A 17,217-nucleotide genomic window follows, 5' to 3' on the forward strand; every position below is an offset into this window, starting at 1 on the left:
AATATTATTTCGTAAAAACGAATTAAGTTCCGGGAAATAAAGTGTGGAAAATGTCACCTTAAGGGCTCCGTTCTTTTCTTAATTGAAAGTCAAAGTATTTTTAGTTCACATATTGACGTTTTTAAAAACTAATGCAACAAGTTTTAGTGTTAAAAAAACTTTAAAAACAACAATAACAAGTCTCTTTGTCACAAAAATCGGAGGTCGAACTTAATAACTCAATTGCCCTAAATTTATTACCAAGTCCTTATTATTCATGAACTTTCACTAGGAAGTTGAAACAGCCGCAAACCTAAGTATGCTTATGTTTCAAGTGTTCAAAGAATAACAATTTCTACTTAAAACCTATAAGAGGTTCAATGAATTATGAATAACAATTTTAAATTAACTAAGTAATTCAAATATATAAACTTTGTAATGTTTGTATCCTGTATGGAGCACTGAATAAATAAATTTGACTTCATTTAGTTTTAATAGTAACCGGGAATGTATGATAATTTGAATGTAAGTATGGAGTGAAAAAATCGGACTGAACAAGACAACATTTACGAAACTCTTCAACATGGTACAAGGGAGCTTGCAGATAAAACTACTCCTTCAGCCAAGAAGTGTACACTTTTGGTATGGTGTACCCTCGTAAATTCAATTTTAAATGGACTGTTGATTATCGCAGTATCTGTTTCTTTATACATGTGTTTAAACGTTTCAAAGGCTTCAAATAGTAAAGGTCAGTACTAACGATTTTTCTTTATCGAATTTGCCGCAAGTCTGTTGGATGATAACAGCTATATTAAACAAATAAGCATATAATCTTTATTTTTTGTTTGTTTATGGCTTAATTATAAGAAACACCAGACAAATATAGTACGAACATATTGTTTTTTGTTTTGTGTTATATTGTTTAAAATTGAGACTCCAATATTATAACTTTACTCATAAATTACCGGATGGTGACGGAAATGATCGAAAGCTGCTATTGTATCGGTTCTTGAAAACTCAAAATAATGTTTTTGCTGAGACAGCTATAAGTATAATTTATTAACTGATTCTGGTTTATTTTTTGTATCTTATTACAATTTTTAAAAAAAAACTATCAGCCATACAACTCTCTCCTGCTACTTTTGCTCTGTTGGCAAATTCTATAATTATAGTGAATTAGTATTTTTTATGGAAGTCAAAATACTACATGTACTTTGTTTACATTTTGCTACCGTTGTATGACGTTGGTAGAACGTCATAATACTGATAATGAGCATAATAATATGTCAAAACTATAGTTGGTAAATTTGCATAAGAGAATGTTTCCAATATATAAGGACACAAACCACTCTTGGTGGTGAGCAAGATTTTCACCGACAGGATTTGTGTGCCTTAAACCGTTACATTCCGGATGTAGACAACTACTGGACTGGAGTTGCCATACCCTATGATTTCCTAGGTGAATCTCGTGACGAAACTGTGACGAAACTCCTCGGGGGGGGGAGTAATGTAACGACGTTGGTAGAACGTCATAATACTGATAATGAGCATAACAAGTTTGCGTTTTTTAAAAAAAGCACGCGAGAGGTCTTTTTGCAGATGTTGAAGATTTGTTTAATTGTTCAAAAATAAGAACTTCTGTATCTGCGAACAATAGAAGTATATCGGCTATTTTCGTCAGTCTACGGGTAAGCTCAAATTACGAATAATAGGTAATTTGTTCCGAAGTTAAAGGAGGAGCAAAATGTCAGTACACGGTTCACTCGGTCATACATGTACAGTAGTGCTTGGTGACATTGTTAGGAAATAACTCTGGCTTACAAAAACTAGAAATCTGTCGCTGAAAATGTCTGTCGTTTAGAACTATATGCTTGTATAATAAAAAAGAGGTCCAAGTGAAGAATAAAAAAGAAGTCCAAGTGAAGAATGATAATTGAATCAATTAAACTAAAATTAGGCCCTAGCAACAGTTTAAAAGGAACTACAACTCTTTAACTCCAATTAACTAAAAAAAAACCAAGAAATAGATAATTCCCATCTTATATAACCTTTTGTTTGCACATGCAGCTAGCGTGGTGTACAAAAGTAGAATGGCGATCAACCCACTCGCGAAAATCAATATGCACGACTCCTTGTGCGACTACCTATTCAAAGTGCTGACAAGTATTAACAATGTTCAAAATGGTACACACTGGCAATGGCTTTCGCAGAAGGGGTGGGTCCATCGCAGCGGCGGTGGAGTGTTCATCGCAGCAGCGGTGGATAAAAATTGGGCGTTTGCTGTTGTCAGAAAATTTATGATTGAATTTTGTTTTATGTTTTAACGTTTTACGGGAAACACATAGTGAGACTGGAGCCCCCATATGTACTCTTCCAACTTATTATACGCACATCATGCAATTTATTGCCATTTATCCAAACACTTCTGTACAGTTTGACAAGGGGACGCCACTTTTGCCGAATTGTGGTAAAGACAGGTACAAATGTGTGCAAAACGACACCTACATATAACGGCATAGCATCGTATGAATAATACTTATGCAAAACAACCATTTTTTGTATATTTTGAAATTATAATTGCCTGTTTATAAAATTAATGACAAAAAATGATTACAACGCAGACGGCAGTGGATTCGATTGTAACGTAGTGCGGTTGGCACGATGCCATTATTTTTAAGCCTTTAACTTGACATATAACGCACCTTTCAATCAATCGAGTAAAACCTTTTTCTTAAAAAAGAACGTGTTTATTTGGTGTTCAACAATATAATTATATATACAAATAGATGTCTGATTTTCGCTGCCATTATCCTTCAATTCAAAACTCATTTGACAGGTGTTATCATAGAATAAGGTAGCACTCCACACTAAATTTCAAGTTTCTGCCGTCAATTTCCTACAAGCAATATGTCTGATAAATCTGATACCAAGCTACACAAACTGGAAAAAGAAAACACATTTTGTTAAGAACATATATGTCATAACATTGCAAATCTGTAATGAAATCATCCCATGTGCAACAGTCAGGCAGTTAAAAAAATTCCAATTCATTCCGTAAAAGCCAAAAATATATAGTGGTCCGAGACCCAAAACAACATATTTCGTCCCTACGGCAAAAATACCTGCAAATATACGGGCTACAGAAACTCTGTCACTGCTTTAGCAACTCCCTATACATGCAAAATATCACAAAGAAATAGGTGCTTGGCCTTGTAGATTTTTTGCTATTGCTGAAAGTTTGTACCCCCCTGTAAAATTACTTGTTTTCACCGAGCATGCTGTTTAAAAGCAATGTTTACAAACAATGGCGGCCTTGAGATCTATAATTATCAGTATGTGATTTCTAACCATGTTTTCGAATTTGCCAATGAACATATTACATGTCACAAAAACAAATTTCATGCTGAAAATGCATTTTAAAGACAACCAGTCATTTAAATCCACAATAGTCACTATATCCATGAAATCCTCCCTGGCCATTCGAAGCTGTGGCTTCGTTTAGTGTGGTGTGCTGCCTAGAATAGTCCACGTTGAACAAACTATTTTGTTTTATTACTGAAGTATTTTTGTATGTGAACAGATATCGATTTTGAGTTGTTTCTTGTTGAAAAATGCACCATTCCAGTTAAAATTCGCAGTAAAGTAAGAACATAAATAGTGCCCTTTATTAGTCGCCGGTAGAAACCGGCGACTATATTTGTAACAGTTTAATATTATATCTATGGTAGGAGAAGGCCTTAAAATCTGAATATAAAAACAAATCAATTACTGAACAATTAAGGACCACAATTATTTTTCATAATCTTAAAAATTCAAAAATAAAGTAACATTGCTAAATGAAAGGAAATATACAAATGTTGACATCTTAAAAAGCAACATTACAATTTTCATAAAATGAATTAATAACGTATCCCTATGGACCAGTGATTGAATTTAGGGATACTTTTATTTTTTTCTAAGTGTCAAGCGTTGCTATTTTATGATTGATAAATCATGAATGATATTTGAAATGACACATTTAAATTATTTGGTTGTTTATATCTTATGAGACCTATTATATTTCATTATTTTATCTTATTATAAACAGATTCTTCCCTGTTCTATTGTAAGAATCACGTGACTACCCGTTGTAATGTTAGTGTTATAGAATCTATTAATAGTAACAGATTGCTGATAAGACATGCAAATAACTTGTGAATAGTTGGAAAACGGTATGGCGGCTAATTAGATGCAAATGTATAAATAATTACAAAGTTATCTTTCATTAATCAGTTTCATATTTTATATCATTAGAAAGGTCTGTATACTCATAATTAGCACATTAAAGAATTAAATAAATTTTCAAAACCTTTTCATTTTTTCTTGGTAAAGGGTTAAACTTGGCCCTTTCTGTCAACGTTCAATAGTTTAGTTTAGGTTGAACATCACAAAATAGATTTATGCTAAAGAGGCACATTTATTGAAATAAATAGTGGTAATCGTCGTCTTCGTTATATTCCGTCGATTTCCGTCGCGCAGGTTACCAAAACGGTATGACGGATCGTATTAGATACATAATAAAGAAAACTAATAAAATATCTTTTTGTTAATATTTTATCGAACTGAAAGGCAATTAAACGTTTACTATATCGTATGTAACGACAGGAATATTGATTTCAACTAAATAATTTATTTTTTAGATAGTGCAAAAAAAAATATTTTTTATGCAGATACCACTTTTACGGTAGAATTGCATTGTTTCATGCAATAATTAAAACATATATTTTTTCAAATATTCGATTCTGAAGTATACAAAACGGATTTCGATGTCTGGTATATCGGTATATTATATGTATAAGGTAGAATTACAAGTAGAATTACAAGAATATCACTCGCCTTCCAAATTAATCAAAATTATGAAATAAAAAAAATGCTAGAAATGAAACACAATTTATCAACTTATGTTTCATATAGTTAAAAGAAATAATAAAAAAAATAGTTTTATGAAAACTGCAAAAGGTATTTTCAAAGATTCGAACTTGGCCTACTAGGGCACAACTTCGTCCTACTTACCACCTGTAGGCCATCAAGCAATATTAATTGATTTAATATCGAGATCTATACAATCGATAAAATCTTTAGCATAAATCATAATAAGTTACGTAAACTAACGAAATACTTGCTTATATAATAATCATAGCAGTTCCTTGACAATATTGCTAAGCAAGTTTGCTTCATATACATGTATGGTGTTTTATTGTGAATAAACAGTTACTCAACATATTGTTCCTCTTTTCTTTATACCTGAACCATTAATTAAACTGATATTCTTTTATATTTATGATGATACAATCATTTTCTATCCGGCGACTTGATGCTTTAGCATCAAAATCTCTACTTGTCTTTACATTTCCTACATTTAACAACCCGGAATGATAAAGAAGTCAAACCATCTGACCTTGATGCACCACCGAAAGGAAATATACCGATGCGCAGCGAATTGCATAGAACAATTTATATAAGTGCTTTATTGATTAGCATTTGTTTTTGGTCATTTTCTCTCTGCATGTGTTTGAGTGTCGAGCATATTTATAAAATTGTGCCTATGATACAGTATATATCTGTGCCTGTGGTGTAAATTCTAATACGTATTGCATAAGAGAAATAACAAGGTTTCCAACCTAAGTTGTTATACATCAGACTTTTATTAATACAAAATACCTAAACAGATGACATAGCAAAGTGGCCTCACAGTCAACGACAGTTATTAAAGAGCAACACTATTATTAGTTTACTAATTCTACTTTTACTGAGAGTAGCTCACTAAATCAGAATCAATCAATTTTCACTCAGTATTTACATAATTATCATCAATTTCCCGCTTCTTTCAACATTTTAAGATGTCGCATACTCAGAGCCACTTGTGACCAAAACTGGTATTTCAAGAAAAGAGTTTAACATCAAATAAGAAACAGGACAAAAATATGTTGGTTACCCCCCCCCCCTTCCTTAATTCTATATAAAGCAGGATGTTATTTCAACAACTTCAAGCGTCTGACACACACACATCTACTACACAGAGCAATTGTTTCTTAATTAAATACTTTTATTTGGAGTGCAATGATATCCACATGATGTGATATATCTTCCTTATTCTATTGTCATAAAAGTCTTCATTCCCAATGTATTTAAATCAGCCGCAACGTGTTTCTATTGTTTTAAGAAATACTTGGAAAACATCTTGACACAGGAAATAAAATAAAAACCAAAAGAATAATTGTGATTATTGTTTAATTGTTTAAGTAAGTTAACCCTAAAAGTGTTTTATGTTTCAAGGAAAATATGTCAAGTGTCGTTTGAATAGATGAAATTAGTTTTATCAGCTTAAAATTTTCCTTGGAATTCTCTTTTTTATGGTACCTAAACTACGAGTGTTTTGTCAGGGGTTCAAGGTTATCCGGCTGCATTTTGATAGATGTTTACCAGAAAGTCTATACACTTGTATGTCTCTAGATGTCTGTAGATCTATTTATAAAAATTTTATTTTTATGTTTATATGGCATAGCTTTAGAATAGTTACGTTATAATGTGATTATTTAACATATCGTACACAGTGCTAAAGCGATTGTGACCGAATTGATATAGTTTAACGTTACCTTTATATTGTCTCAATAGACAGCCATGTAGATCTGTTATAAAAGAATATAATGTGACACGTAGGTTTTACAAAAACAACACTTTGGGGGGCAAGAAGATTTAATGTTGGCATTATTATCCTATATGTATGTTTGTGTGACATTGATTGACATGAAACTAATAACTAACGCAAAGAAAAACAGACGGACAGACAAAAACATTCAACACTATTTTCCAGTGCCATATAGTCCCGAACAGTTCTTTTGGAACGATTGGATAGCAGAATCCACCTAACCATTACTAAATAGTGTCATAATATTACCAGTCTAATTTGTAGGTTTTTTATAAGCTCTAAGGGTTGTATTATATGTTATACCACAGATCGTTATAAAATATGTTCGGCTGTCCGTCCATGGCAATATCGTGCCTGAGTATTTTTGTTGAAGCATTTTCAAAATACTTTGGCAAATTTTTAGTCTCATTGAGATGACTTGCAGAGCTTAAATTTCAAATGCTCAATAAAAGCGAATTGTCGAACAGGTATTAAAGAAAAAATGCTAATTGCTTTACCTTCTTATGTAAGGCACCCTTTAGAGTACATGTATTGAATTATGAAAGATATGTGTCAAAATGGCAAGTTTTGGAAATATGTTTTCAAAATGTTACATTTTGCAGTGCTTTTCATATGTAAATGTTTATGTTAATTAGAGCAGTTCCCGTGGAGCCTGTTTGTTCAAAGTTTTCATGGTTTGCATGGAATTCTTTGTGGAAAGAATGTTTCTAATGTTATGGATTTAATAATTGACATATAGGGAAATAATAGCGAATTATTGGACAGATACTCGGAGCAGCAAGGCAAGATAGACAATTTTGAAAGACAGACGGACATTTTAAGTGAGACCATGGCAAATGAAAGCATAGTATCTGAAAACATGCGTATGTGTACATTTTATGAAGAAAACAATTTTCGTTTATGTATTATAACATGTATTTAAAAGGACTCATCTAAAAAAATTAAATGATGGGACAAGCAATATTTATTTTCGCGAGTTATTATTTATAGGACCTGACCGATAACCTGTGTGGAAACTTTAAGAACATCCGCTTATCATATATGTCAAAACTAATAAATTCCAGTTTGTAATTATGCAAAATGACACAAAAATAAAAAAACGTTTAATATAAAGGTATTTAAATCAAATCGGGCTATAGGCTAAGAATCGCACAAAAAATGATTTTCAATTAAATTCGAGACTACCATTATCTCTTTATTATAATTTGTAAATTTTGCCCGTTTATTTGCCTCATTTGATCTTTGTGGCAACTGGCATGACTTTGGACCTCAGTGTAGACATTTTAGAAGGGTGTGATTAAGCAATAACTGTCGAATTATAGTGAATAAAAAAAAGAAAAAAAAAACACACAAAAAATACTAAAAAAAACTGTACAATCACGTTGATTTCAAGCTCCTGTGGTCATATCTGGAGAGAATAAGAATGCTATTTGATTCACATAGATTATACCAAAATAAAGATTAATACAACTTTTTTGTACTTAAGCATCAGAGGAAGCACGACGACGCATTTAAAGCTCGAGTCTGCGAGTCCTAGAGCTTCTTCAAATGTTAATGCATGAATATAAGGTGAATTAGCGCTATTCTTGCGTCTGATTCTGTATTTTGCGTTTCGTAATTTCTTTTTTTATTAAACAAATAGATTTCGTCATCTTTTCGTGCTGGTGCGATGTCATGTTAATGAAATTACCATGCTCCCTTTTCATTAAAATTCAAGGATGGGATCAAAAATAATCACTTAAAAAGTATCATCATAGACCTAATATTTAATATTGAATACTTGAAATAGCATTGAAGTTTTAGAATACATTTGATATTACTTTACAAAATAAATGAAGATATGGACATTTCACAGTTGATCCAGATATTGACTTTCATCTGAGAATTTATCTAAACTTTGATTCGACTATCTACATGATTAACACTCCTCAGTTTTATCCCAAAATATCGTAGTAAGTTTGCAAGTCAGCATTTTTACATTTTTTATGTACCATTTACTGGTATTGTCAAACAACATTGACCTGGCACTCTTGCATTTGACCCTTTAGTAGGTAAATTCCATAAACGTTGCTATCTATCTGTAAATCGAAATGAATGAATATAACCAGTTGTTAAATGGTTTAAATTACAAATCCCTCTTAGCACAGTCATTTAGGGCAGTCATTTAGGGCTGTCACTTCAAGAATATAGACGAACACTCGTAGGTTCGAAAACTGGTTAAGCCACTTTAATATTTTTTCTTTTCTTATTTTAAAATTGCCATTTCTCTCTTAACTCGTGCAAAACGTTTTGATTTGTGTGTGTGTGTGTGTGTGTGTGTGTGTGCGTGTGCGTGTGCGTGTGCGTGTGCGTTAGCGTGCGTGCGTGCGTGCGTGCGTGTGTATTCTATCTGTGTAGTTTTTTAATTTGTATTATGAACGCGCTGTCCTTTTTGAACACGGACGGGTCCAGGTCTGTTATTGTAGGAACCTGTTTGTTTACGTGCATGTCATGGTTTTGTTTGTTTGTTTCATTTTACGCCTTTTCCCAACAGTATTTCAGTCATTTAGGCGGGGAGTTTCCTAACCATCGTTCCTGGAGAGTTACACCAGTACTAGACTTCCTTCCTCCGCGCTAAACTACCAAAGCATCTCCCGAGGATCGAACCCACGCCAGAGATGTAACTGGATTAGAAGTCATCGACTAAAACCACTCGATCACAGAGGCGGTTCATGACATGGTGTCCTGACTTACACATATAAAATGTGCAGCATTCTCCTCCGTGAATGTAAAACCGCGTGTGTAGTTTAATGGAAAAAAAATAAATAAAATAACATGCAGCCATATACGTGAATAAGATAATAGTATGTTTTAATTATTATACTGATTTGAATTATTGAGATTATTACGTATTGAAAATATTATTTAATACAGTACATTTCATGCGTCGATAATCGAAATATTCTAAAAACTATTTATTTTACAAAAAATTCCCTTCGTATAGTAAATAAGAATCTACATATTCTACTGTGACAAACTGCGCAAACTGGGCCTTAGTTGACAAAATGACTAATAAAAACTAACTCAAATGAAAAACCCCAATATTTTATTAGTTTGGAATAATTTCTATATATAAGGGCAAACTTTGCCTATTTTCGGAAAGAAAATAAAATATTTGTCAAGGCAACATCTCAGAACGAAAACTTTGTTACAATCGTTCCTTAATTTTCATTCAATCAAAGCTAATATATTCATAAATCTTCATTGTTTTTACTCTTATATAGTATTTAAGTTTCACTTTTTATTGCTACAGAGAGCATGAGAAATTTGACTGAAGTTGAGAGTACTTCCGGTTTAGATAACATAAAGGTGATTACAGATGAGATCAACAAAAAGTGTGAGGATGGACTTTCAGACCTGTCTAAAAATTTGGAAAGACAGACGAATGATTTGAGATCTTCTTCCACAGGTAAAGCTGGAAAGTTTAGATATGACCTTAACAGTGTCGATGTGAACACATTTAACAACTAAATAGGGTGAAAATAAAATATTTGTCAAGGCAACATCTCAGAACATGTTCTGAAGCCACAATTGCCATAAAGAAAACTTGTTACAATCGTTTCCTTTATTTTCATTCAATCAAAGTCATTATATTCATAAATCTTCATTGTTTTCATTCTTGCATAGTATTCTAGTTTCACTTCTTATTGCCACAGAGAGCATGAAAAATATGACAGAAGTTGTAGGAAGCATCATTAATGACCTTGAGGAGAGTACTTCCGGTTTAGACAACTTAAAGGTAGTTACAGATGAGATCAACAAAAAGTGTGAGGATGGACTTTCAGACCTGTCTAAAAATTTGGCAAGACAGACGAATGATTTGAGATCTTCTTCCACCGGTAAAACTGGAAAGTTTTTATATGACCTTAACAGTGTCGATGTAAACACATTTAACAAACAAATAGGGTGACAAAATACATTATATACTTTTTAAAAATAAACATTATTCAAATACATGCATTGCCAAATTTGCAAAATGATTTACAAGTGTGCTTCTTTTATTTAATGCATGTGAATAATATATAAACACAAGTTAAAGCGCCACCAAACATTTGTAGGGTTAGCGATAATTTCGCGCAGCTTGTGTCATCTTCTGTTCATGTAACGAAAATTTGCGTACATTTTGCTTTTAATGCAGGTACTTTAGTATGTTTTTTTTTCTTTCTTACTAAAATATTTATAGACCCCACAAACGAAGTTTAGGGTTGAACTAGGTTCCAGGGTTATAAACAAATTTTCTAAGCTGAAACTCAGATCTCAGGTATTTAATTGGTCAGAAACAGCCACACAATGTTCACTGACTAATTAAAATCCTGAGATTTGAGGCTGAACACAGAAAAAAGTTTTATAACTTCAAGGCCAGTTCGTAAGTCGGTCCGTCCGTCCATCCGTCAGTCCGTACAAACCCAAACTTGGAGAACAATGGGTAACAGTAAATTCTCTTTGAGCCTATTCATCCCGTTTTTAAAGATCAAAGGAAAAGTCACATAAGTACCATTTTGTGAGTACGTCCGCCTGTGTGTCAAATTGAAAACTCTTGAACGAGGCAATCGATTTAATATTTTTTTATTCACAGATGTAACATCATAAAACAGGTCAAGTCCTCATTTTTTCTAAAGTTATAACCCCTTTTATAACTCTTTAATAAGGCAATATATTTGGATAATTTTTCGTACACATATAAAACATCATATAATACAGGTTGAATTCAAATTTGGTTTCAGACCACTACTTTTTCACATACTTATGACATCTTCTTTGTCTCCTTCTTGCATTGGTCTCCATGTGTAAACTTTGTGATGAAGCCTTGGATTGTTCTTACATTTGGTGACGCATTTTAACTAAAATTGTGAGCCACTCAATGATGACCCATTTACAACATTAAAACATAATTTTCAGATGTTAAGTCGTTAAATATGTGATTCACTTACACAATTTTTGTACAAGGGTATAACATGATAAAATAGTATGAATTTAGCTTCAAAGTATTTTTTTCAATCAATGGTGGCACTTTTTCGATTTCAGTTTTGCATTATATGCAGTTTCTAGAAGATAACTCCTTAAGTTGAAAGCGGATTAATATTGAGTATTAAATAGGAACAATTTTTTTATGAAAAAGAAGTCCGGTTGAGTTTGGCAACAGCCCAATTAATAAAAGGAAAAGCTGTGACTTTTTCCAAATTATAAAAGTTACAAACAAAAGAACTTCACGGTTTGGTGGACAAAATTTTGCAATTTGAAAACACTTTTCTTTACCTTGAAATTAAACAATTTTAATGCATCCTTTATTTGACCTTGTTATCATTGCAGTAACAAGATGGTATATTGAGGATATCAATCAATTAATCACCTTCAGTGATTATGACTCTAATTTAAAATAAGTAACTAATATAGGCTCACATTCCAAATTCTAATCTTATTTGGTTTAAGGTGGGTGTATGAATCACCTTCATTAATAGCTCTAGATTTGTTATTTTAGAAAGCATGAGAAACGTTTCAGTAGTTGTGGCAAATATTAAGAAAGACGTGGAGAAGAGCACTTCCGGTTTAGATGTCCTAAAGGCAGTAACAGATGAAGTCAAAACCACTTGCAAGGATGGTCTTTCAGATCTGTCCAAAAGACTTGCGGCTTTAGAAAAGCAAATGAAAGAGTTGGATCAAGCAACGGAGAAGAAAACACGTTAGTCTAATTTATTTTATCTATATCATGTTGATTGTTCTGTTAAATTAATGAAAATGAAATGAAATGAAAAACCAAATCAAAAATGTATATTATAAATCAAGCGCCAATAAATATAAATAACTTTTCAAATAACGCAAAGCCTTTTCTATAAAATTTCATTTGCCTAATCTAAAGTGATTTTTAATTTTAATACATCTGATAAACTATTAAAATGATACCAATGACCAAGTGTTTGTGCATCAATCGATTGATGCATTTGTGGAGAGGTCCGTAAGAAAACATTTCCTTTTTGTCCGCGATATGTCATTTTTATTGTACCTTACAAATTAATTTACAGTTATATCAACATTGTCATAGTTTCAACCAACTAAATAACAGAATATTTTAGTTTTATGTTTATAAGTTACAACATCAACACGAAAGACATAAGCAATGTCTTGAATGTCTAGAATACACTTTATGATTTCTCCTCTGTTCGGCCAGAACAACTTATTTGTAAACTTCAAACATCATTGGCGTCCGCGTCAAAGCGCGACGCCATTTATGGAATGAAAATGGGCAATTGCAACTTCTCGGGACTTTTCGTCGGCCATAATAGTCGATCATTCCGATTGGTATGAGGGTGTTTGATAATCAACAATGACATATGTCGGGATATGTACCATGAATAACGAACTGTAGAATTTCGCAATGCAAACATATACAAATGCAATTATCTTCTCAGTCAATACGTCGCGCTCTTCGGTTTTTTATTAATCATTTTGTAGTACACAGTGGGTTATTATGTATGTTATTACTGCACCTATAAATAGAATGATGACCTAAACATTGTGAAAGTTCGAAAATTTATTTATAGAAGTAGTTTTAGTTAAACAAAACGGTCGACGTCATTCTTGTCGCGCTATGGTAATAAATAACGAACTGGAGAATTTTGCAGGAAATGAAATGCAAACATATTCAAACAATTAATTGCACTCTTTATATGTGACTAATGTCTCTTAGAGGCCCAGCATTTTCAATAAACTGTTCAAACTTAAGTAGTATTATCATTTTGAAATTATCTTTTGCCAAGGTTCTGTCCGGTTTTCTTTTTTAATGCCCTGATTGCACTTATGACACTTTACCGTGAATATTTAAATAGACATCGACCTAGTTCAAAACTTTAAATGTCGCTTTATTTTGATGGTATGCGACAGTTAACAGCTCTAGCAGTAGTATACTATAAAACCTATTCGCTGTTCAAGTCTCTTTAGCTAAAATTGACCCTGATTTATCTATATTTTGTTTGAAGACAAACGATTTTATGGTAGTTTGAGTTGAATGTTGATTTCCAGAATATTGTGATATTTTAACAACAGAAACTTTCGTCTGCAATTTTAACATGATTTGTAATGGGTTTATTGATAGAAATGTAAACACACTGGTGGGTCAGACGAGGTTTTTGAAGTAATTCATTAAAATAGTAGATTTATCTCCCAATAAATCAATCAACAGACACTGTTCATTTTGACTACTTTTTTGTATGTTCCAAAGAAAATACCACAGGAACTTGTAATTTTATCAAATAACCAAAATTAATGATAATATCCAAACAATACCCCTTATATAGTATAAATAAACTTATACCATATAGCGTGTATATTTTTGATATTATAGACCTTATATTTTGGGTATTATCGTAAATATTGAATTCCTGTGGGGAAAAAAGCATTTAATGTTCAAATCTCTAGCATGCCTACCAAAGTTCATGACGAATAAAGTCTTTCGTCCGCCCATTCATAAATGATATATAATTCTGGTTTAAACCAATTAACCATTGAAAAGTTTATAAGAATATCTGGTTATCAGATGTCAACTAGTTCATCTTCACTTGCTGCCTTTCTTGCTTGGACGCCCTTTAATGTTTCGCATCAATGCTTTTCTTGTTTACAAATGAAATAAAATTAAATATTTGATTATGTATATTTATGTGTATAAATATCTGTTATATATTGCTGACACTTACAGGCACATTCTGCCTCAGAAAAGAATAATTATTCCCTGTTAAGAAAATGGCATCAGTTTAAAATTTAAATAAACTATTTGTGTTTAATACTTTGGCGATATTTTTACAGTCTTCAATAGCTATTTTTTAATTGTGATAAATTGTTGTTGTGATCTAAGTAGTAAATATGAACCTCTTTTTTAGAGACTATAGCATTCAATGTGGCGGATGCAGTAAATTACACTGGTTCTGATGCCATAAAATTCTCCAACATTATACTAAACAAAGGCGATGCCTACAACAAAGACACGGGGATTTTCACACCGCCAATTGACGGGATTTATCAGTTTAATGCACACATTTGCGGCAATAAAACTGTAGACGATATAAACTATTACATTAAAATTAACTCAAAATGGATTGTTACCGGAGAGTTTACTATCCCAGCCAGAGCTACAGATGCAAAGTGTACATCTTTCAGTGCCGTGGCCTTAGTTAAAAAAGGTGAAAATGTTCGAGTGGGTGGAATGTCTTTCTCTCAATTAGATGATTATAACGATGATTATTGTTCTTTCTCTGGTGTCCTGATACAAAGCATATAATCATACATCACATTCTCGATGTAAATGTCGAGTTTGAGAAATACTGAACATTGAAGTAAGACGTGATCTTACTTCATTCTATTTAAATGTTAATAAAATAAACCGGCCCCTGCTTCTTGCTTCCTGTTGATTTTCACGAAAGTTTGAAAAATTATATGATTGGTAGAAGCATGTTGCCAAACGTGTAAATATAAAGTGATTAAACAAAGATTTAATCACTTAATCCATATACTTGTTATAACGTGTCCATATATGGAGAAATGACCCTTACTATTATATGTTAGTAAATAGGTAGAAATATTGTAAAATAATTGTTCATTCTGTCATATTATGTACAACATGCAAAGTTCCATGTGGATAGTGACGATTAATATATCCTTGAAATGTAAAAGCTATATCTACGCTACTTGCACTTTACATTTTTTTTGTTTGAAAAGTATTCGAATATAGATATATTTTTTATGTGAACGAAATCATTGCAAAACTTTTAAAGTCCTTATTAAGATTTCTTCCGCGATACATTTTATTTTATTTACGTAGTGTACCAATGTGTGTTAAAGAACAGAGTCATTCTATATAAGTTATAACTCTTTCAAACAATGCTCATAAGTTATGTCAACAACATCACAGGTTTACTCTTTTTACATTTTTGAATAAAATATCATTGGACCTTTAAACTAACGAAACACTCATATATGTAAAACTCTTTGTTTTATTTGAGTCCAATTACATTATAGTAAATGGACTAATGATATCTTAGATTGTCTTAGATTGTCTAAGATTGTTTTCATATAAACTTCTAAGACATTTATATTATATATCCACGCATTCATTTTTTTTCTCTAAATTTAAGCATGTCTTGAACAAACATTATTATTATGAATGATTAAAGCTGCGCACCAACTGAGTAAATAACCTTTCGAACAATATATTAGGAGTTTATAAGCAATGTACTGTTTAAATATACCCGCTTCGTATTTATAATTTTACATGTTTCAGGAGAATATGACTGAATTTATTGACTTTTCGATTAACCGTTCCTAATAAAGGAAGAACTGTTTTTGGCATATTTTGACATAATCTGCATAATTCATGCATATTTTAAGTGCTTTGTGGTAGGCTAAATCATATATACATATGAACACAATTTTAAACATTCATTAAAAAAACAAGATTACTTCCTTGATATACGATTGTTTTAGTCGCTACCATATACATGCATTTTTTTTTATTTTTTTTTTTTTGTTGTTGGTTTTTTTTTTTTTGTTTTTTTTTTATGGAAACCCACTTTTGGGTATCTCATTCAGAAAAATATGTGTGTCTTTTTCATCCTTTTTTCCACAGTTTAGAGTCTGATCAGATTGTATGAAAAGCCAGTCAGATGTTGATCTGCATCTTTTTATTTATAGGCAAGTCGTTATCGCCGATATTATAGACATTTTTATAAATACTCTTCAGAGATTAAATGAAAAGACCTGCACAGATTTAAAGAAAAAATAAACAAGATTGCCCAGAATAATTTGAATAAAACTCGAGACTGGACAGGCTATATTTCTTTCAATGTTGTTTAAATCAGAATAAATTCTCGAGTGTAATAGTGATTTTGTTGTTTTGGAATATTATTCGGTAGTCAGGATAGTAGCTTTCACGATCATGATATATAAAATAACCGACATTAACTGATTTTTCCAATTTAAGATTGAGAAAAACCACTTAATGTCAGTTATTTTCAAGTATAATTTATCTTGTTCCTGCACTTTTTATCAATGTTGTATATATATTGTTGAACTGTATAATTGTATAAAATTGTATCAAATAAACATTACCTTGTCAGGATGTGTTAAACTTTTCTTATATTGAGGATGTTCTGCTTGCAAAAGGGGCTTTGTAAGTAAACTTCACGATTTTGAAAGCGTTTCTCATCAAATCATTTAAGAAATTAAAAATGTCTATGTATTTCATGAACAATTAAGTGAACATCAGAACATACACTCTTACAATAACAATGGTCATTTAAACCTAATTTGTCTACACTGGTATATCTCATGACTGTGAGAAACTTCCAGGCAATGCCTTCTTCTACTAAAAATGCGCCTCTGAACAATACTACTGCATTGCCACAGGTCCGCTTTTGCTAAGTTCAGATGTGGAACTGCACCACCAAGAATAGAGACAGGTAGATATGAACGCCTACCAGTAAATGAAATGCTTTGTCCTTTTTGTAATGACAAAGTAGAAAGTG

At 31.9% G+C, this 17,217-nt stretch overlaps 1 protein-coding gene across 1 annotated transcript; it reads left to right on the forward strand.

Moving 5' to 3' along the window:
* The first annotated feature begins 387 nt into the window (after positions 1-387).
* On the forward strand, positions 388-16,205 carry LOC132744850 (heavy metal-binding protein HIP-like). The gene is made up of 4 exons (XM_060733640.1): positions 388-727; positions 9,960-10,115; positions 12,186-12,386; positions 14,578-16,205. Exons 1-4 carry the CDS (start codon positions 691-693, stop codon positions 14,973-14,975), a joined length of 792 nt encoding a protein of 263 aa, XP_060589623.1. The 5' UTR covers positions 388-690; the 3' UTR covers positions 14,976-16,205.
* Positions 16,206-17,217: the final 1,012 nt, after the last annotated feature.

The sequence above is a fragment of the Ruditapes philippinarum genome, unplaced genomic scaffold (genome assembly GCF_026571515.1).
Source record: "Ruditapes philippinarum isolate M1 unplaced genomic scaffold, ASM2657151v2 ctg8192_1_1_1_1, whole genome shotgun sequence".
NCBI lineage: Eukaryota > Metazoa > Mollusca > Bivalvia > Venerida > Veneridae > Ruditapes > Ruditapes philippinarum.